This window comes from Schistocerca nitens, chromosome 5, assembly GCF_023898315.1.
Source record: "Schistocerca nitens isolate TAMUIC-IGC-003100 chromosome 5, iqSchNite1.1, whole genome shotgun sequence".
Taxonomy (NCBI): Eukaryota; Metazoa; Arthropoda; class Insecta; order Orthoptera; family Acrididae; genus Schistocerca; species Schistocerca nitens.
The window spans coordinates 98,855,003-98,879,281 of record NC_064618.1 but is presented as its reverse complement, the minus strand read 5'-3'; the positions used below and the strand labels follow the sequence as shown (position 1 = coordinate 98,879,281).

Here is a 24,279-nt window from a genome sequence, read left to right as displayed (position 1 = left end):
CGCGACGTTCAGTGAGACATTCGGGATTTGTTGAGGATCGCGTTAACGCATTCATCCACAATGATGCACGTCAGTATGCTCGAGAACTGGCAAATATAATGAACGAATGGAAAAACTGGTAGAAGCCGACCTCGGGGAAGATCAGTTTGGATTCCGTAGAAATATCGGAACACGTGAGGCAATACTGACCCTACAACTTATCTTAGAAGCCAGATTAAGGAAAGGCAAACCTACGTTCCTAGCATTTGTAGACTTAGAGAAAGCTTTTCACAGTGTTGACTGGAACACTCTCTTTCAAATTATGAAGGGGGCAGGGGTAAAATACAGGGAGCGAAAAGTTATTTACAATTTGTACAGAAATCAGATGGCAGTTATAAGAGTCGAGGGACATGAAATGGAAGCAGTGGTTGGGAAGGGAGTGAGACAGGGTTGTAGCCTCTCCCCGATGTTATTCAATCTCTATATCGAGCAAGCAATGAAAGAAACAAAAGAAAAATTCGGAGTAGGTATTAAAATCCATGGAGAAGAATAAAAACATGACATTGTAATTCTGTCAGAGACAGCAAAGGACTTGGAAGAGCAGTTGAACGGAATGGTTAGTGTCTTGGTAGGAGGATATAAGATGAACATCAACAAAAGCAAAACTAGGATAATGGAATTTAGTCGAATTAAATCGGGTGATGCTGAGGGAATTAGATTAGGAAATGAGACACTTAAAGTAATAGATGAGTTTTGCCACTTGGGGAGCAAAATAACTGATGATGGTCGAAGTAGGGAGGATATAAAATGTAGACTGGCTATGGCAAGGAAAGCATTTCTGAAGAAGAGAAATTTGTTAACATCGAGTATAGGTTTAAGTGTCAGGAAGTCGTTTCTCAAAATAGTTGTATGGAGTGTAGTCATGTATGGAAGTGAAACATGGACGATAAATAGTTTGGACAAGAAGAGAATAGAAGCTTTCGAAATGTGGTGCTACAGAAGAATTCTGCAGATTAGATGGGTAGATCACATAACTAATGAGGAAGTATTGAATAGGATTGGGGAGAAGAGAAGTTTGTGGCACAACTTGACTAGAAGAAGGGATCGGTTGGTAGGACATGTTCTGAGGCATCAAGGGATCACCAGTTTAGTATTGGAGGGCAGCGTGGAGGGTAACAATCGTAGAGGGAGACCAAGAGATGAATACACTAAGCAGACTCAGAAGGATGTAGGTTGCAGTAGGTGCTGGGAGATGAAGAAGCTTGCACAGGATAGAGTAGCATAGAGAGCTGCATCAAACCAGTCTCAGGACTGAAGACCACAACAACAACAACATGATCATTCAACCATCGTGCGACATTAGCATGCAATGGGGAAGATTAAAAAATCGAGTGTGTGGTTACCGCATACTCTAAGCCAAAATCACAGGGAACACCGCGCGACTATGTGTGTACCTCCGCTTGCCAGTCATCAATCGGCTCGTGAACAACGCCGACCATTCCTGTCCTGTATCGTTAGTGGTATCGAGGAAAGGTGCCTTTATGCTGACGTAATGAATAGGCAGGAGTGGTTGAGCCCAAACAAAGCAAGACCTGTACTCATCCACAAAAGGTAATGTTGTGCATCTGGTGGAACAGCGGCGGTGCGTTGTACTACGAATTGTTTCCCCGAGGTGTAACCATCACTGCTGACATGTTTTGTCAACAACTGAGACGTCTTGCAGAAGCAGTACAAGTACAACGACCAGAAAAGCTGTGTGAGGCGATGATACTCCACGGTAACCACCATCCGCATTCTGATTGGGTGACAAAAAACGCCATGCATGAATTGGGTTGGAAGTCATTCCACTCCCACATTTTTTACCCGACCTTGTTTCTGGTTTTCACTTTTTCCGCTCTTTATCAATTAACTTTCAAAGAACTTCCTTTCCAAATGTAAATGCGTTCTGCTCATGGTTCAATGAGTTCTTCGCCTCAAAACCAATCGATGTATGCATTTTATGTTACGAGAAGAAAAGTGACTTCGGATCAAGTAGTGCGAAGGTCAAGATGAATGACCAGCAGCAAGAGTTTCCAGTTAAATAAAAAAAGAAAGGGCAAAAGACTCAAAAAGCTTCTCATAAATTAAGGCCGAAATTGAGAGATGTTACACTTAAAAAATATGGCAAACCTACTCAAAAGCTCCTCTCAAAAAGTTAATGGTTTCTTAACTCGTTTTTCTTAAGTCTGACAGTTTGTTCGGTGCAGATTGTGCAGTTGATTTTATACTAACTACCCGTCGATCTAAAAATCTGAAAGTTCCAACATATCTCTGAAAAGGATTATGAAGAAATGTTTACAACACTTTATTTTTTGGTGTGTGGTGGAGGGTACTTTCTTAAGCACTGTCATCTCCGAAAGACTTAGAGACATGAAAGTTTCAGGATAGCTCAGCAATCGATGAGCTTTAGTGTCTGGTGTGCGGAGGGAACTTGGTGTAAGCAATGCATTGCTCGACTCAGGAGAAGAGAAATCTCAGTAAAATGTTTGAAATCGATGGAAAAATTTTGCACATACAAGATAAAATCCAGAAAAAAAAAATGTAAATGAAAAACGTGCTCATAACAAACGTTCTTAAAACGGTCTAAAAAGTATAGCATAGATTCTTTTAGCACCGTAGGGATTCCTAACCCAATACAGATAGTCCTAAACTATGTGCTTGTAAATTTTTGATAGTAATAAGAGTACTTGTAGAATTTGAAACGAAAAACGTGGGGCGCATGCAGTATATAATAGTAATGAGATGAACTATTGTTGCTAAATTCTATATTGCATGCGTCCCACAGTTCCATTCTAAATTCTACAAGTACTATCATAGCTATTAAAAATTAATCAGCTCAAATTTTCAGGACTATCTGTAAGGAGTTAAGAATCTGTGTGGAGCTAAAAATATTTACTTTATACTTCTTAGTCCGTTTTAAAAACGTGTTATACTAATTAGTTTTTTATTTAAGTAACGTATTACTCCTGAGACAATAACGGTAATATGGACGAATCATTATTGAGCTGCCTCTATGACCTCCCATAATTACGAAAGTCTTGCCAGTGCAGGATTTAAATGTTGAAATGTGTGTGAATTCCTAAGGGGCAAACTGCTGAGGTCATCGGTCCCTAGACTTACTCACTACTTAAGCTAACTTAAACTAACTTACGCTAAGGACAACACACACAGCCATGCCCGAGGGAGGGCTCGAACCTCCGGCGTGTGGGGCAGCGATGTCGGGGGAACAGGGTGGCCAGACGACTCGCTCGAACTGTCCAGAATGTTCTTCACACAGTTCTCGAACAGTTGTGTCCCGGTGTCATGGTGCATTGTGATTCATAAAAATTCCATGGTTTTTTGCGAACGTAACGACCATGAATGGCGGCAAATAGTCTCCAAGTAGCTGAACATGCAGAGGACTCAGTCAGATCTATATAAACTCAGTCCACGGTATTAAGGAGCCACCACAAGCTTGCAGTTGGTAAGAGCTGATGGGAATCGTACCATCAGCCCATACCAAATGAAATGGGGACTTAGCTGACCAGGCCGCTGTTTTCCAGTCGTCTACGGTCCAACGAAAGTCGTCGAGACTCCAGGAGAGGCTTTTCAGGGGACGACGTGTTATTAGAAAAGACATTCCCGGCGGTCGCCTGCTTCTATAGGCTACTAACGCCATATTTTGCGCACAGTCCTAACGGATACGTTCGTCGTCCATTCCACATCGATTTCTGTTTTCACACAGTGTTGCTTGTCTGTTAGCACTCACAGCTCTTACACATACGTCGCTGCTCTCGGTCGGTAAGTTAAGACCGTCGTCCATTCCGTTGTCTGTGGTGAAAGTTACTGAAATATGGTATTCTCGACATATTTTTTACACTGTGGATGGCGGAATACTGAATTCCTGCCATGTGTATATGTGCACATCGCTCTCCCATGAATTTTTCACCTTACTGTAGAACACGTTTAAGATGTAGTGACGTATGCCGCATTGGATTAGTTTTGAGAAAATCGTCACTTTTTTTTCAGATGATGCCGTCTACCAGAACTTCTTTTCCAATACCAGAAGACTCTAGGTATTTTCTAGTGGCTAGTAAACCGTTCCTTGTGGCATGCAAACTGTATGGTCTAATGCCATTCACAGTGGACACAGCTACTGCGTCCCTGTAGACAACGAAGTGCGACTTAGTCATCTCTGTCATCTCCTGGGTGTATCAGCTAATTTCTGCTATCGTGTACCCATATTTCTTTCTGCGTATCCCAAAATGGCCATCCTCAATAAATATTGTTCATTTTTCAGCAGCTTTAAATATACCTGTCTTGTGTATAGTGTCTATGGTTTCTGACCACTTATTAAATAAACGGAGATACGAAGAAATGGTTATACTGATAGTGTCATGTGACAGGATTATGACGACTCATAATGGATCGATGAATGCAATGGCAGAGAAAATAGTAAAAATGCAATTGTTCTTGATACTTATCCTCTATTTATTGATGTTATGCATGTATTCACTGAGAATGCTAATTCCGATGTAGTCTTATGCAGTTTATTTTGGACAAATGCTTGTAAGACTGTGTCACTGACGATTTTCAGATTTACAAATCTGCAACTAATCATAAAGAACAGAACTGTCTGCTCTACGTGGGAGATGAAATGCGTCATACTTTACGTAGACAACTACCTCACACAGAAAGATAAGCTTCAAACAGGGTGCTTCACATTAACATTGCACATGTTAGCTACCTGCCATCCCATATCCGATCCCTAAGAAGAGCACATGATAAGCTTTGTGGGCTTTCTCTTGTAGTGACTTCGGCTCACCAAAACGTTCTGGTTGCCTATCTGAAGACTCTGGTAGTACTGGTTGTCGTCGACCTATGCATGATCTTGAGAAACAAAGAGTATTCCTGGGGCGGAGGACAGCCTGTGGAGGGTGTGGTATGTGCTGGTGTACAATGTGATCATTCTACTGGTGCTGCTGGTTCCCGCCCACTTGGCCAGGGGGGAGGCTTGTCGGTCGGCCCGGCTGGCCTCCCAGCTGCTGCTCGACGCCTCCCAGCCAGGGCGTGGTGCGTTGGACCGCGAGTTGCGGCTGTTAGTTCGGCAGGTGGCCGCCAGGCGCCCCACGGCGCCACTGTTGCAGACGCTCGACGTGACCTGCGTCTCGTCATCGCCCTCGTCTCTGGCGTCACCACGTACTGCACCGTGCTGCTCACCTTCCTGCCAGCAGGTGCGCTGTTTGACGTCTCTGTACTTGTGTTCACCTAACGATTACTAACAAATTCCACAGTTACAATAACGATAACTAATTAAAATGATTTTGCAATGCCGACATGGTCTTCTTCTTAGGCCTTCAACCATCAAGTTCGTTAGCAGCAGCTTGTGATGCATTTCTGTCTTGGGTCTTCCTCTTGATAACAGAATATGTGGTGCAGCTCGTATTCTCCATGACCTGATTTGTTTATTTTAGTCTCCGTCTGCCTCTTGTGTTCTTCCCTTCTAGCGTCCCTTCAGTGATACTTTTAATGACACCATCAGCAATCAGTCTGGGAGGGAACGAGGAAAACGGATACCACCATCACAACCCCTCCCTCTATGAATTCACTGATGGGAAATCGTTAAGCTCTGTCATGCATCACTACTGCAGCTGAGGTCTGCTGCAAGAAGGCACAAGAACTGAAGGCACTACATGACCAGGAAGGATGTGCACTCGATTGTATACACGATTGTATGCGCCTACCCCTCTGGGGCCTCGATGACCTTGTAACCTCCAAACAGAAAAAATATGTATAAAATTATATATATATATACATATGAGTCACATTTTTTATTGGGAGGTTACTCACGTTATTATTGCGAGGTTACAGAATAATAAACTATTGGGAGATTACACTAAATATGAATTATATATATATATATATATATATATATATATATATATATATATATATATATATATATATATATATATATATATATATAACATTCACATTTAGTGTAACCTCCCAACAGTTTATTATTCCATAACCTCGCAATAATAACGTGACTAACCTCCAAATAAAAAGATGTGACTCATATATAACCTTTCAATAATTAACTGACTGTGAATCTAAACTGGTAAACTTGGATGTCAGCAGTGCTGCGTCATGGCCCTGAAAGATCATTCTGAATAAATTGAAAATTCCTACCTCAATGAAGTTGCCAGATAACGTGAATATATCTGCTCCTATAAGAAATTTTCTGGCACAGCCCACTGCAATGATGGCCGCTAGATTTGTCACGTACAAAAAGAAACAAATGATTTTTCTTTCCGATAATCGGGATGACCACGGATTGCAGAAATTAGTAAATTCTTTAAATTCAGATGAATGATTGCCAAAAAGATAATTTTATAGAAAAGATTATTATTAAAAGATTTTTTAAAAACATTTACATGGGACTTGGTATAACAGTAGTACAAATTTAGTAGTAACAAATAGGATATGCGCACGGCTGTTTTTACCTTATACTACATTGCTCAGGCACGACCGGCCCAACTGCCCGACTGCGAGCAACCACCACTACTACCGACACTGCTCCTACTGCCGCCGACACTGCTCTCTGGTCTACGATTCTATTACAGCTTACATATCACAGGCAGCGCGTGAGCAATCCATCGAAATTACACCTGCTCGAGTGCGCTACCAATAAATTCCTTTCTCATGGACCTCTTGCATAACCCTCCACCAGGGGGTAAAAATTTACCAGCGATGGTGAGTCAATTGGACTTGCCATGAGCAACAAATTTTTCTATAATCTGTTTAGTTTACTAAGTCTACAGTCACAGAGTATATGCATATATATAACATTATTGATAAATAATATAAGTACAGAACGTATTAAGAAATGAAATAGAGTGCACATGCACTGAGTACAGAACATATTAAGAAATGACAAAGTGTATACGCAATGAGTACAGAACATACTAAGAAATGTATAAGTCTTTACCATTCTACAAGAATTTAAACATATTGAGAAATGAAATAAAGTGCACACACACTGTATAAGTCTTTACCAGTTAACAAGAATTGAGACATATTGAAAAATGAAATAAAGTGCACACGCAGTCTTTAGCATTTTATAAGACCAAGGAAAGAATTGGAAACGATAGCATCATGGTTTTAGCACAGTGGGTTGCACATAGGTGCACTAAAAGTCCATATCTTTCTACAGAAGCACAACACCAAGTGAGACAATCTGAAGTTCTCTTCCCTGAAGTATTTATCAGTGTAGCCAAGACACTGAAATGTTGTATTAATATTGTATGTTATCATTTTGGTAGTACATTAGGTACACCAAACAGTAGGACCATAATATCTCCTTCGGTTAGAGTGGTAGACAGCTTGATGTCAACACCACATTCTTGTAGAATCCACACACTTACATGAATGTAGAATTTGTGCAAAAACCAAATATAGTGCTCCATGATCATGAGGATGGACAGGACATACGGATATCGCAGTAATTGGTGGAAATTAGGTCAGAAGGTGAAGGATAAATTAAGTCTTATGCTAGTCATCGTTCAGAACTACGCTAGTGTATCATCCGATTAGAATAATTATTGGCACTCATTGGCCAGTTACAAAGCATTTATGTAGTATTATAGAATATTATTCAGAATTCATCTCATTAGAGTAATTATTGGCATCATAAGTCATGTCATTACAGTTATTGGCACTCTTTGGCTAGTTACAAAGCATTTGTGTAGTATTATAAAACATTACTCATAAGTCATTTCATTACAGTATTTATTGGCATTCGTTGGTCAGTTAAAAACATTTGTGTAGTATTATAAAACATTACTCATAAGTCATCTCATTACAGTAATTATTGGCATCATAAGTCAACTCTCTACCCTAATTATTGGCACTCACTGGCCAGTTACAAAGCATTTGTTATGCATTATTCAGAAGTCAACATTCAAAGCAGGAGCTACTGCATGTAGCATCAAGCTGCTAGTGATTATATATGAATTTCAAGTGACATAAGACATATTTAAAATGTGAGACATTGGAACTAGTATTCAAGGTGTTTAGTCCAATAATACGTAGACGTAATGGAATCAATACATCAGAAAAATTTGCATTATATTATAGGACTAGAAATATATCTTAAACTGTTAGCATTATTTAGTTGTATACAGTAATAGTTGGGACTGGTAATAACAACTTTTTTGTGCTAGCAATGCATTGCGTTGGGATTGATAGTCAATTACTGGAGCATGAAAATATTTGCTTTTGACTTATTGCTGGAAATAAGGATTAATAACGTCATTCGTCATGAGTCAGCTGTAGCAAGGTTATGAAACAACTAGAGTATATGTAATCAAATTCATGAATGATACACACAACTAGGTAAAAAAACAGAGAAATGCTGTGTACTCTCTGCAGTTTGTATGGAGCTGAATTTGCCAAAATCTCGATTTTAAATCTAATGTGGAATAAATAGCAGTACCATGAAATTTCTGTAGAAGTTCTTCTAGTGTCTGTGGACGATCTGTTTCATTGATAATAATGTCGTTGACACGACGCGAATCAAGTACGAGGCGAAGTGATCCATCCTTCTTCTTAACAATATGGAGCGGGTTTATGTACGGACTAACTGCCGGTTCAATAATACCTTGGTCTAGCATAGCTTGTAATTCTTTCTTGACATGTTCTCTGTGGATATACGGAAGAGGATAATGTTTGGTTTTAAATGTGTCATGCTGTTTAACTTGCAATTCATACATAAAACCAGACACAGTAACAGGGATGTTGTCAAAAACTGGAGCTTGCTGTAAAAGAATTTTGCGTAGTTGAGTACGTTCGTCATCTGTATTTGCACTGCTCTGTTTTACTTTCTCAGAAATCATTTGCATAACGTCATAATCGGCTTCGTCTGGTGTGCTGTAGTTGTGTGCATACGTATCTGTCAACAATGTGGAATGACAGTCTATGTTACGTGATGTAGAAATGACCTCTGTCCGATTAAGTGCTTGTTCTTCTGCAGCTAAAGCGTGCTGAAATTCTAATGCCAGTTGTACCTTTTCATCCTTTAACATTAAATAGGAATTTTGAAAGTCAATAATTGCGTCATGTTATACCAGAAAATTCGTACCTAAAATAACGTCTGTTGTCAATAATGGAACAATCCAAAAATTTGAGTGGAACATATGACCTGCAATACAAATGGCTCTAAGCACTATGGGACTTAACATCTGAGGTCATCAGTCCCCTAGACTTAGAACTACTTAAACCTAACTAACCTAAGGGCACCACACACGTCCATGCCCGAGGCAGGATTCGAACCTGCGACCGTAGCAGCAGTGCGGTTCCGGACTGAAGCGTCTAGAACCGCTTGGCCACAACTGCCGGCGCCTTCAATACAAAATGATAAGTGTGTCTGTAATTTTACATCTACTCCTTTGCCAGATACTGCTCCTTTTACTTTAGTTTTGCCTAATGGTAACGTAGGATAAGTATTCTCATTGTTACATTCGTTGATAGATTCTACATTTATAACTGACATATGTGATCCAGAATTGATTACTGCTGAAAATGTGGATGATCCAATCTTTACTTCAATTACAGGGTGGGAAATGGTTTTTTGTATAACTAGTTTTTCATGCAAAAATGTGTCTCGGATGTCGTCAAAAGTAATAACATTTTCATGAACTAGATTCTGTGTGTAAAAAGTATTGCTTACGTTGTTGGAAGATGCAACCTGTACTGTATCTAGTCAAATTCTTACTGACGTGCTGTTATTTGCAGAAGGATGCTGTGGCATTTCAATTATTTCTAATGTTCTGTTATTTCGTCCTGACGTATTATGTTCGGGATGATATCGACTGTCTGGTTCATTCATGATAAACTGTTGTTGTGGATGACTCTGCTGCTGATAAGACCGACTGTTATTAAATGTACGCTGAAAACTGTGCTCATTACTTTTACGTCTGTCATGATAGTCATTACTATAGGGCGCGTTGCGATAGGAATTGAAATAATGTGTCTTCTGTACGTAGTGATTTCCTTGTTGCTGTGCCTTACTGTTTGGCGGAGTCTATGTTGTATGTGTAGGCGGCGAAAGATTAAAGCTTGGTTGACCTTGCACGTTATATTGTTAGTTAGGTACGCTAACCGGCTGGTTTTGTTGTTGTTGTGGCGATAATCCTCTATTGTTCCCACAATGTGTTTACTGTTGCTGATAATGTTGATGATACTGATAATTAAAATTTTTTTTGTTATTAAAATTATGCTGGTAGTTCTTGCCGTTTCGTAAGCTTCTAATGAAAACAGTCACTTTCAAGTAAAACTTGTCACATCAGTATTTCTTTACTCATTCCTAATCCTAGATACATCGCTAGTTGAAGAGATGTTCTGATAGATATAAAGGATAGTAGAAGAGTAGGCAGCACTACCACGGCTCGGAGCCCTGTGCACGCTACAGCACATATTCATCGAAGTGTAATGAATCCCCTGAGGTCAAAAGATGTAAGTAAATTTTAGTTTCTCCGTTACAGGCCATGCCGGTGAATATGCAAAAGCAAATTGTTGTGTCCAGTCCAAAGGGTGTATCTGTGTTCTGTCATTCTTAAATACCTTAAATTTCCTAACGGATAGAAAGTGCTTGTAATCAAAATTATCGTCTCTGAATGTCTGAGCAGGTTCAGTATTGCATGAGAATCTATTTGTCTGTGTCTGTTCGGAATCTAAGTCACGTACTCTCTGTAAATTACTTAAGTTATACTGGCTGTGTGAGTGTGACAAATGTTCAGGATGTGGCATATGCTGTGACGTGTTAGAGGCTGAAACATTTTTCATTTCTGCCACTTCTTGCTGTAAAGATGACAAATTTCTACACGATGCATTGTTGGACGAACCTATCTCACTGATTGTCTGCTGTAAATTTTTGAATTCGGGTGTTTGGTTGAACGAAATTGGTGGCGTATCGTCTGATTTGGTTCAAATGGTTCAAATGGCTCTAAGCACTTAACTTCTAAGGTCATCAGTCCCCTAGAACTTAATACTACTTAAACCTAACTAACCTAAGGACATCACACACATCCATGCCCAAGGCAGGATTCGAACCTGCGACCGTAGCGGTCGCGCGGTTCCAGACTGTAGCGCGTAGAACCGCTCGGCCAACCCGGCTGGCTCTGATTTGGTGTCATTGTTATTTTCGATAACGTCAATACGACTGGCCAATTCATCATATTTTTCACACAGTGATTTTACCTGATCGTCATTTTTAGTGTCACAAGCATCAATTTGTTTTTGCATTTTACGCGTGATTTTGTTCAATTTCTTAACGTCTGCTTTAATGGCATCAGGATCCTGTATTAATTCTAATTGTTCAAGTCTGTTGGTCACCGTCTGAAAGTCTACTGTGTATTTATTTTCCAAATTCTGAATATCAGTGTCTGTTTTTGTTTTTAGATTGGACATTTCACCACGCAATTCAGTGTTCAACTGTTTGAGAGCATTGATTTCGTCTGATACTGTAGCAATGTTGTTGTCTACGTACGATTTTGCTTTCGTAAACAACTTACGCTTGTCTTCCTGTCTCTGTGTAGTAATTGTTTCCATGGCTTGTTTTTTTACTTTGTTCTGTTCCTGTATCAATTTGCGGTAATTCGTCTCACTGTTTTGTAAGTGGTGATTAAAACGTTCGTCAATTTGGCTGTTCTGTTGTTCAAATTTCTGGTCTATTTTCACATCCAGTGTGCGGGAAAGTTCCGCTGACATTAATTTAAACTCGTCGCGTAACTGTGTTGCGTTTTCTGAACATTGTTTAGCAACTGCACTAATTTCATCTCTAAGTAATTTTCTTGTGGCTGCATGTGTATTACGTAATTCTTGTGCAACGGGTCTAATTTATTCACTACTGTTTCTAGCACAAGCCTTAATTTCCTCACGTAACTGTACTTTGGTATCACGACATTGCACGGCAACGGCTGTAATCTGTTCACTAAGTTGTTTGTAACTGTTGTCTTGTTTTTCATTAAGTTGTTTGAAATTGTTGTTTGTTTTTCATTCGCCTGTTTCAGATATTCGTTAAGTTGTTTGTTCGATTCATTAAGTTGCAGCAGTAATGCCACAACTTGATCCATGCCAAAATTAGCGACTCTATTTTCTGTGCTGTGTGATCGTGTATCTGCATGTGTCCCGTTTTGTGTAACCATTTGATCATTGTCTGATTCACGAAAAGATTTGCTAATTGGATGTGCACTGTTAGTCACTAGATCAAAATCAAATAAATCTGACGTATTTTGCGTACATTGTTCATCTTCGTTAGGAACATTTGTCTGTTCACTGCGTAAATTTTGCAAATCAGGTGTGTCAAACTGGGCAGCGTTCGTAGTAGTGGAACGTGCCGCGTCATCAATTGTCGTTAAATTTAGTTTGGACATAATTGAGTCCGTTTGCTCATCATTTAGATTAGAATCATTACTGGTGGTCGGCACGCACTGATTAGCTGTAATTGGAGGATTATCATTATTACACTAAGTTTCGCTAGTGTTATTAGCCAAATTATTCAACTCGGCTTTTTCACTCATTATGCATCGCGATATACTGTTAACAGTTTTTCGCGGCATTTTCACAACTCAAGGTAGGCACAATATCAAAGACAAAGCAAAATGGAACAAATACAATAACAACAAAGAGAAATAAATTGCCTACGATCTGTGAAAGAAGGAGTGACAAATTAGTAAATACGTTGCGCCAAATGCAAACTACATTTAACATTAGGTAAATAAGGGTAGAAATTCACAAAACATACGATCCTGGCCAGTTGTCAACAAGTGTAACCTCCCAACAGAAAAAAATATGTACAAAATTATATACACTACTGGCCATTAAAATTGCTACACCAAGAAGAAATACAGATGATAAACGGGTATTCATTAGACAAATACAGTATACTAGAACTGACATGTGATTACATTTTCACGCAATTTGGGTGCATAGATCCTGAGAAATCAGTACCCAGAGCAACCACCTCTGGCCGTAATAACGATACGCCTGGGCATTGAGTCAAGCAGATTCAACACGATACCACAGTTCATCAAGAGTAGTGACTGGTGTATTGTGACGAGCCAGTTGCTCGGACACCATTGACCAGACGTTTTCAATTGGTGAGAGATCTGGAGAATGTGCTGGACAGGGCAGCAGTCGAACATTTTATGTATCCAGAAAGGCCCGTACAGGACCTGCAACATGCGGTCGTGCATTATCCTGCTGAAATGTAGGGTGTCGCAGTGATCTAATGAAGGGTGGAGCCACGAGTCGTAACACATCTGAAATGTAACGTCCACTGTTCAAAGTGCCGTCATTGTGGACAAGAGGTGACTGAGACGTGTAACCAATGGCACCCCATACCATCACGCCGGGTGATAAGCCAGTATGGCGATAACGAATACACGCTTCCAATGTCCGTTCACCACGATGTCGCCAAACACGGATGCGACCATCATGATGCTATAAACAGAACCTGGTTTTATTCGAAAAAATGACGTTTTGCCATTCGTCCACCCGGGTTCGTCGTTGAGTACACCATCGCAGGCGCTCCTGTCTGTGATGCAGCGTCAAGGGTAACCGTAGCTATGGTCTCCGAGCTGATAGTCCATGCTGCTGCATACGTCGTCGAACTGTTCGTGCAGATGGTTGTTGTCTTGCAAACGTCCCCATCTGTTGACTCAGGGATCGAGACGTGGCTGCACGATCCGTTACAGCCATGCGGATAAGATGCCTGTCATCTCGACTGCTAGTGGTACGATGCCGTTGGGATCCAGCACAGCGTTCCGTATCACCCTCATGAACCCACCGATTCCATATTCTGCTAACAGTCATTGGATCTCGACCAACGCGAGCAGCAATGTCGCGAGACGATAAACTGCAATCGCGATAGGCTACAATCAAAGTCGGAAACGTGATGCTGCGCATTTCTCCTCCTTACACGAGACATCATAACAACGTTTCACCAGGCAACTCCGTCAACCGCTGTTTGTGTATGAGAAATCGGTTGGAAACTTTCCTCATGTCAGCTCGTTGTAGGTGTCGCCACCGGCGTAAACCTTGTGTGAATGCTCTGAAAAGCTAATCATTTGCATATCACAGCATCTTCTTCCAGTCGGCTAAATTTCGCGTCTGTACACGTCATCTTCGTGGTGTAGCAGTTTTAATGGCCAGTAATGTATATATATATAATTATAACATTCACATTTAGTGTAACCTCCCAACAGTTTATTATTCCGTAACCTCCCAATTGTAACGTGACTAACCTCATAATAAAAAAATGTGACTCATATATAACCTTTCAATAATTAACTGACTGTGAATCTAAACTGGTAAATTTGGACGTCAGCAGTGCTGCGTCATGGCCCTGAAAGATCGTTCTGAATAAATTAAAAATTCTTACCTCAATGAAGTCGCCAGATAACGTGTATATAATCTGCTCCTATAAGAAATTTTCTGGCACAGCCCACTGCAATGATGGCCGCTAGATTTGTCACGTATAAAAAGAAACAAATGATTTTTCTTTCCAATTATCGGGATGACCATGGATTGCAGAAATTAGTAAATTCCTTAAATTTAAATGAATGATTGTCAAAAAGCAAATTTTATGAAAAAGATAATTATTAAAAGATTTTTTAAAACATTTACATGGGACTTGATATAACAATAGTACAAATTTAGTAGTAACAAATAAGATATGCGCACGGCTGTTTTTACCTTATACTACATTGCTCAGGCACGACCGGCCCAACTGCCCGACTGCGAGCAACCACCACTACTACCGACACTGCTCCTACTGCCGCCGACACTGCTCTCTGGTCCACGATTCTATTACAGCTTACATATCACAGGCAGCGCGTGAGCAATCCCTCGAAATTACACATGCTCGAGTGCGCTACCAATAAATTCCTTTCTCATGGACCTCTTACAACCTATTTGTCGTCTAAAATGCATTACTGTTAACATTAAGATGTAACCTTGTACCATTTTTACACTGTTCACTTCCTTTGCCGCGTGGCATACCATCGCTGTAGGTGCTCCGTACGGCTAACTCTTTACCTCCACAAAATCCGTCCTCCACAGTGCCTCAGTAGTTTTCCTAACACCAGTGTAAATGGGCTGTGTTAACAGGCATGGGACTCAACTGCTCATCAGCAGATTCGAATGTGGGTTCTCTGCTGGGTGTGGGGAAGAAGATAATAGGGGTGTGGCCACAGATGGCACCGTCGACAGTATAACAACATTTATTGATCAACTGCAATACATTGGTTGTGGGTTATTTTCGTGAGACTTGCATCCGCTCGTAATATTCCTGGCGGTGATTAAGATTGTCGGCGGACACTCAGACACGTGCTTGCTCGGCGACTGTAGCTGTGCTGACGTTAACTGGAATTCGCTGCCTCGGCACAGTGGTGCTATGGTGCTACACCTTCGGCCTCTGTCGGAGTGGCGGCGGGGGGGGGGGGAGGGGGTGACAGTGGGTCAGGTCAGCAGGTCAGTCCCCTGTCTCAGCGAGCATTGCCAGCTGTGGCAGTCTGGTGTCAGCAGGCCGGGATCCCAGGCTCTCGGCCTAGTCGTGGCATTTGTGGAGGCAGCGTCCCAGGACAATGGCCACAGTACTTTACCACAATGTACCCCAAATGATGATTCCCATGATAGGTGGCTGCCTGTCTACGGCATCCGACGATAGTTATGGGTGCGCCTCTTAGGCGAAGAGCTGCATTATGAGGGTCACTATTGCCATGACTTCGATGGCAGTGACGACTCTAAACTGGTGATTTACTGATTAATGCAAATTTAGAAATTTTATGGCTTATTTCCACCCCTCACTATTTGGCAGGCGTGAGTGTCTTTATTCGTAGCTAAAGGATGTAATTTGCTACGAGTCTGCACAATGTATAATTCTTGCCAAGAACAATATCAAATTGATACTGTCCTGACACTAGCGTCGCCATTTGTAATCCCCCCTCTCTAACCGGCCTTTTGCTCTGTGATATAGATAGCCATGAGCGCATATGCATAGTGAAATCTTACTATTACTAAGACTATCATTACCAAAGGAAAATAATACCGGTTAACAGGAGTAAAGTGTACAACAGACCCATCTGAAGATAGGATCTGTTATAAACCTAATTTAAATACTGAGAATAATTTTGAAATGAGTGGAATTTAGTGCAGTCGCCCACGAACCACATACTTATTAACAAGAAAGGGATATTTGAACGGTCACCAGCCCACTAGGGCAATGAATATCCAGAATCCTAGGAAAGGTAACGCCAAAGAAAATTAGGCAAATAGTCACTGGTCTGGCAACGGAAGGTTGTCACACGTCGCCACAACTCTTCACTAGAAAATAAATGAATCAGAAAGCACTAAGTTTGCAGTTACTTATTCTGAAATACTTAACTTTGAAAGCAAAGTTATTGAAGATGCTGGTTAACTAAATGACTGACTGTAACTGAAACATCGTTACATTAACAATGGCTTTCGGCAACCTCAGCGCAACTCAAATATTTGGTGAAAGGCAAGCCGCTCAGAGTGGCCACGTGGTTGGAGGTGCCATGTCACTGACTGTGCGGCCCCTTCCGTTGGAGGTTCGAGTCCTCCCTCGGGCATGGGTGTGCGTGTTCTTCTTAGCATAAGTTAGTTTAAGTAGTGTGTAAGTCTAAGGACCGATGACCTAAGCAGTTTGGTCCCTTAGAAATTCGCACACACACATTTTTGAGAAAGGCAAGCAATTTACATTCAATTATTGAAAGATTAAACTGAATTTACCTTAAACCATTAAGTGCCATGATCCCCATTTGGGGATTTGTCTTAGTAACGGAAATTTTCAATTCTAATAATGCTGGCAGCGAATGCTACCATTTTCCATTGTTGTCCAGACTTTTTTCGAGCGCAGGCATTGAAGTTTCGTCAGTTGTTGGTAAACGACTGAGTTGTACACTTTTATTTCTGTGAAGAAGCTACGTTTTTCAGCATTACAAGAGTTGCACATTGTCAAAACAGCATAAATTATATTATTATATAAATAACTTTGAATATCTGTCCCAGCCGGTGTGGCCGAGCGGTTCTAGGCGCTTCAGTCCGGAACTGCGCGACCGCTACGGTCGCAGGTTCGAGTCCTGCCTCGGGCATGGATGTGTGTGATGTCCTTAGGTTAGTTAGGTTTAAGTAGTTCTGCGTTCTAGGGGACTGATGACCTCAGATGTTAAGTCCCATAGTGCTCAGAGCCATTTGAACCATATCTGTGTACACGCATGTTCTGTAACGGTTTGAGATGATGTTTATCGATCATTTATTTCAAAGACCTATTTCATTTCTGCATGACACCTGCCTGACCTTCGATACCTATTTGGGGCTCATAGCAGTTCCCACGTAAAACTTTATTTTACTTTTATTTGCTCTGCAGGCACAATGAGTCGTTATGAAGCAATTTCTATGAGGGAAATTGAGGAAATTGTAAATGACCCGAACTTCATGACTTCTTTTGGTGATGATGGTGATGTGAATGAGACCATTGTCATTGTCGAGCTCCCTCCAGATCGTGTAGATGAGATGTCTGCCTATGAAGAGATCGACGAAAATATATTTGGAAATACTGTTCCATCTGATGTGTCAGGTTCCTTGGAAATTCATGCCATTCGAGAAAAGTATAATGAGAAACAAGTAGACCAATGAAAGAAGGAAGTGAAAGCTATCATCACTTGTAATTGGACAAAAGAAGATGCGACTTACTCTAAAACCTATCTTGATACAGCAGAAATTGAACAGTGAAGATCCAGTTTGGTAGCGACAAAAAAAGGAAACTCTGATGTTGAGTGCTTTGAAGAATTTTTTGATGAACAGGTATTGAACTTAATAGTCAGTGAAAGTGTCCGATATGCTACACAGAACAATATTCACAGCTATAAGTTATCCAATGGATGCATAAAAAAGTTCATAGGTATACTACTCTTTTCTGGATACCATGCTCTTACACAGGAAAAGCTACACTGGAATGACGATGAGGACTTTGATATAAGGTGTGTACGACAGTGTATGAGTCTCAACAGATATCTGGAAATAAAGTGCCACCTTCATTTCAATGACAACACACGTGTGAACAGAAGCCCACCTGACGAAAGGGATAAGCTTTTCAAAATTCTTCCGTTTATGGATCTACTGAATAATAATTTCATGAAAATTCAAGTTTTTTCCGACAGCCTGAGCATTGATGAGCAAATGGTACGATATTATGGACACCATCACCTAAAACAGTTCATTCGCGGGAAACAAGTGACATTTGGATTCAAACAGTGGGCCATATGCTGTTCTCAAAGCGGTTTCTGTTATCATATGTCAGTCTATGAAGGAAAGACGAAGCATACAAGTGATGTTTCAGTTCTGGAACTTAGCAGATTAGTTGTGTAGAATATGATTTCTTTTATGAAGACCCTTGAACTTCACCAAATATGTTTTGATAACTTTTTCATGGATTTCCGTTTGATGAAAGAGCCCTCAGAAATGAGAATAAGGGCAACTGCAACTGCCCATATGAACCGAATGAATAACTGCCCAATAGAATCTGACAACAGCATGAAGAATAAACGAAGAGGAGCGTATGACTACAGATTTGACAAGAATACAGAGATAATCGCAGTACTGTGGAAAGATAAGAAAGATAAGAATTGTGTAAAGCATTTGTCAAACCATGAGACAGTGCATCCAGTAAGCCAAGTAAAGAGATGGAGCAAAGCTGAGAAAAAAGAAGTAAGTTCCACAGCCAAGAATGATTTCAGAATATAATAATCATATGGGAGGCGTGGGCAAACTGGACTGGAATGTGGAGAAATATCGTGTGAGAATTCTAGGTACGAAATGGTACTTCTCATCGTTCACTAGTGCATTAAATGTAGCGTTGCTCAAAGCGCACGTCATCTACTGCCTCTCAAACGAAAATATTCCACTGCTTCAAGTCTGGAGGATGGTGGCAACGGCATATCTTGTTCAATCATCTGTGTTTTTGATCCGAAAAGGGCAGGACGTCCATCATTCCTAAAGTCGTCCCTTTCACGTGTTCCAATTGAACTCAGGACTTCTGGAAAGAGAAACGTAATTGAACGCACAACACTGGGCAAACAAAGAAAATGTGCAAATTGCAAGAAAAATGTAGAGAGTGTGCAATGTGGGACTCCATATTGATTGTTTTGTTATCTGCCACAGAAAATAAAAGAAAATGTAAAAAGAGAGTGGCATGTGCCATGATCCACATTTGAGGATCGATAAAAATAAATCATTTATTTCAAGGTAACTGAATTTCTTTTAAAATTTCATATCCCTTTCCTCATCTAAATAGCAGAATATTACAACCTAAAGGGCGAAAAATTTTGGATTCTGCAGAAGGTATTGTACCTGCATTTTCGGTGTTACAACCTTCCACAATTGAGCGGTCTACTCTGGTGGGTCAAGGCCAGCTGCAGACCTTGCACAGTTGCTGAGACATGCATCCAATGTGGCATATAGCAGTATCAAACCTCAGGCATGGGGCACTATGTTGGGTATTGCAACATGTGTGTGAGGAATGTACAAGTATTCAAGTGGTCTCCGACAACTAACTGTGACTATTAGTACAGAACAAAACATGGTTTAAATGTGTAGTGTTTACTGAATCTCAGTACAGTCCAGTGGACACCGTATTGCAGCAGAAAGTTAGGAGGGGTATTCATTATTCTTACTATCCTGTCAAATGGTAGACCCCTCCTCCTCCTTCTCATCATCATCCTTTGTCCTGGTGTAGCTGAGAGAACCAACTTAGTGATTTATAGTGATTTAAAAACCAATAACAATGTCAAATTCCCGGTTGATTAATTTATTGTTTCCAACTCCAGTCAGACTCCTGCCCCTCTCCTGCAAATTGCTGAAGGACTTGGTCCCGAAGTGTGCAAAGTCTGCTGCTGGAATTGACCCACCCAGAGAAGAACGCCCCATTGTGGAAGGTTGTAATGGACCTGCTGCCAAATGACCTACCTGTGTCAGTATAGTCCAACAGGACGCAAGGAAAAAATCTGGAAGGCGGAAGAGTAGGATTTCCAAACTGGGCAGTTGCAGGATCGAATCGCTGAATTCCCCACCCCATATACATGTCCTGGAATCCACCAACAGGATCAAGGAAAAACTATCCCAGGCCGAGGGATCGAGTTAATTAATTATTCAATAAATTTGACAAGGTGCAGGCTTATTTCCAAGACATCCACATACCACCACTTTCGTAAGGGCTGGAGGCTTCCCAGGTATCCACTACTTTCTTGAGGACAAGGGAGGGCGTAGTGTGGTTTCTGTTGGCACAGGACAGACGCTATCTAGTTCTTCTGGAAAGCCTTTGTTCCATCTATTACAGGTTTCCATAGAACCAGAAGTATGAGAACGAAGTGATATACTGACTACCAGCGCCAGGTCTGCGTGAAAGGTGGGGAGGATGAGGGAACATCTTGGCCTGTATCTGTTTGCACTCATTAGTTCACTAACAAACAGGAAGTAGCCACTTGAGAAAGAGCCATGGTGGTTTCGTAGGTATGAAATATCAAAGGGCCACTACCTGATGCTTTGTTCGACAGGAGTCCTGCACCGTTGATGGTAGTAGCACGTGGTGCAGTTGCAGTGAAGCGACGAGCTCATGGGCATGTGAAGACACAATGTCCCTGCCAGCATAGGCCCTGGCACGTCTGCCCTGTGGTCTGTGTGAAAATGTGGTTGAGAGATTTTTAACATTGTAATTACATCTGATGAGTTATGTTGATGTCGATTTCGTAATGGTATTCCCTGCACAATCAGAAAAAAGAGAACAATCTATTTATGTAATTAATTATTTATTTTAGGCATATTTTACGAGGACTGCATCCTCCAGAACACCAGAGAATGATGAGCCAAATAAACAGATCCAACTACTGCAAATTGAATTTTATAAATAAACAATATATTACTGTACCCTCTGCAATGTAGTTGAATTTCCTATCGTGGGATCCTACCAGCCCACCAGTTCAGCGATTTTTCCCACCAATTTTTTTCTGGCAGGGGTGGGGAGGGAGGGGGTGAGGGGTGAAATGTCCTCTGTGCACTAGCTCAGTCGATCCCTGCATTTCAGTGTGAGGACATATGTGAAAATTTTGCAGGAAGACAATACCTACAATCTGCAGCAGTGTAGTTACGTGACCAGGAGATGTAGTTGCTGAACAAGATGATACTTGCACCTTCCACAGCAACAGCTCTGCACAGACTAAGCGACTTTCCTGCCAGTTTTTTTATGGATGCGGCCGTGTGAGAGGAGAGGAAGCCGAAGGATTTCCCAGGAGGGGAGGGGGTAATAATTCATCAACTTAATTAATTAGTTAATTTGATATCAGAAGTGTACCTGTAAGAAGAGGGGGAGGTTTGGGGTTTTCCTAGACGGGTGTGTGGGAGGAGGGGGAGAGGGAAGGCTGGGGGTTTCTCGGAAGGATAGGTTATCCCCTAGAGGTCATAAACCAACCCCAAGGGGTCATAAATCAATTAGCATAACAGTAGCTTAAGGGGAGGGAGAGGGGGTCATAAATCAAACAAGTTTTCCTCTGAAAGTAGGCTTGCCCCTGAAAGTATGCAACCCACACACGCAACTGACATTACCCTACCACTGACGTATCTTAACCTACTCTTCGATTACCTTGTCAAGAATGTGTTGGAACATAATGGAAGTGTTCCTTACTCCTGGTCGTTGTTAAATACAGTTCCAAAACACTATCACATGAGCGAGATACTGAATATTAGGTTTATGGCTGGATTGGAGAGTTTCTAGCAAATAGCGTGCTGTCCTTGTAGGTACACAGTGTTCTGACATCTGGCACTGGTTACTGCTTTTGATTTTGAAATGCAATGGGTAAGAAGAGAGTGGACTATTACTCTTGTGAGATGATGATGCTTTGTCACATACATTTACCGTCAGTATTGATCATTTTATAGGTATTACATTAACATACCACAATAACTGGACTACAATCGAATATAAATTTCGTAATCAGTTGACAAGTACACTGAGGTGACAAAAGTAATGGACAAGCGATATGCACATATGCAAGTGGTGGTAGCATCAAGTGCACAAAGTATAAAAGGGCAGTGCATGGCGAAGTTGTCATCTGTTCCCAGATGATTCATGTGGAAAGGTTTCCAATATGATTATGGCCGCATGACGGGAATTAACAGACTTTGAAGTTGGGATGGTAGCTGGAGCTTTAGATGGGATGTACTATTTCGGAAATAGTAATTCGGTATTCTGAGAACCACTGTATCGAGACTGTGCCGAGAATACCACATTTCAGGCATTACCTCTTATCATTGACGACACAGTGGTCGGTGGCCTTCACTTAACGACCGAGAGCAGTGGCGTTTGCGTATTGTCAGTGCACAGACACGCAACACTGCATGAAATAACCGCAGACGTATGACGAACGTATCTGTTAGGACAGTGCACCGAAATTTGGCGTTAATGGGCTATAGATGCAGACGACTCACACGAGTGTCTTTGCTAGCAGCATGAAATGTATCTGCAAACCTCTCTTGGGTTCATGGCCATATCTGTTAGCCCCTAGATGATTGGTACATCGTTGCCTAGTCGGATGACTACCGATTTCAGTTATGTAAAGCTGATGGTAGGGTTCAAGTGTGACACAGACCCCATGAAGATTGACCCAAGTTGTCAACAAGGCACTCTGCAACCTAATGGTGGGTCCATAATGATGTGGGCTGTTTTTACATGGGATGGTCTGGGATTTCTGCTCCATGTTTGGTTACTTGGAAACCATTTGCAGCCATTTATGTTCCCAAACAACAATGGAATTTTTATGGATGACAATCCGCCATGTCACGAGACAACAATGGTTTACAACTGGTTTGAGAAACATTCTAGACAACTTGGGCGAGAGATTTGGTTAGATCTCTCAACATGAATCCCATTGAACAGTTATGGGAAAGGTCAGTCGTGCACAAAATCCTTTACTGGCAACACTTCCGCATTTGTGGATGGCTACAGAGTCAACATGGCACAAAATCTCTGCAGAGGACTTCCACTGACTTGTTCCGTCCATGCTGTGTAGAAATTCTGCACTATGCAAGACATAAAGAAGGTCTGACATGAAATTAGAAGGTATACTGTGACATTTGTCACCTTAGTGTGCAACTCTTGGTATGTATCAGACACAATTGATGTTGTATTTGATTTTTATGTAGAGGGTCGAATGATTAAAGCGATTAAGTTAGTTCAAATGTGAAGGAGAAGTGGGAGCTAGAAGTCGTATGTATGTTATATTCTGTTGCACACTTCATTATTATTTATCATGAAGTAAGTGGGGAAATGTAGAGGGAGTAGTAACCAGGTAGGTTGAGTGCACTAGAAGATAATTTAGCGGACAAAACCAACCCACCCACAAAATATAATATAAAAACCTAACTTATATCTGATTTATCACCTCATGAAACTTTTATTAAGGTTGAAAACCACTAATCTAAATAAATATGAATAATGTGTAGGATGAATTTAAATCTGACATTTTTTTTTCAGAGGAAAAATAAATCAAGAGAGAAGCAAGTTGAATATAATATTTGCAAAGAATATTTTAAACTGTCCTTAATTATAAAACATTTCAGAAGCCAGGACCATACTGACTGTATTAATGTATTGAAGTAAATTCATTAAGAAGAAGAATACAAGATGATATTTAATAGTTATGATGAAACTGATATAAAATTGTGGAAGGAAATGGAAAACTCAGATTCTATTTTTATGACTGTAAAAATGTATCGAATTATAATTTACCAAAAACAATACAAAACTGTATTAAAGCTTACTCATTATTTTTAATAGTTTCTCACTCAATAAATAGAGATATTGACAGTGGAGAGTACAATAAAAATCAACTAATAAATTTATACTATTGGTATAACAAATATGGTATGGATTTGATTCTTAGATAAAAAGATACAGAAAAATTATATTAATCTTATCAAAATTTATTAAGTAATAAATTACTCTTATCAGTCATAAGACACTACCATAATTTTCTAGAACTACTCTTTTATCATACTGAAATGAGAATGCATTCTTAACCTGTTGATCTACTAGATATTTAATATCAGCATATTTTATGATCTGACTACTCTAATTGTATCTTGTCCTTCACTTCACACTCTGAAATCTGATCATAGATGCACTATTCAGCTTTTGAATATTTTTAT

General features: G+C 40.6%; 1 protein-coding gene across 1 annotated transcript in view; it reads left to right on the top strand.

Moving 5' to 3' along the window:
* Positions 1-23,713, top strand: part of LOC126260185 (uncharacterized) — a 424,295-nt gene extending 400,582 nt beyond the window's left edge. Inside the window, exon 5 of the mRNA XM_049957460.1 lies at positions 23,606-23,713. Within this exon, the coding sequence (XP_049813417.1) occupies positions 23,606-23,675 (70 nt within the window). The 3' untranslated portion in view covers positions 23,676-23,713. The remainder of the gene's footprint in view (positions 1-23,605) is intronic.
* The last annotated feature ends 566 nt before the right edge of the window (positions 23,714-24,279 follow it).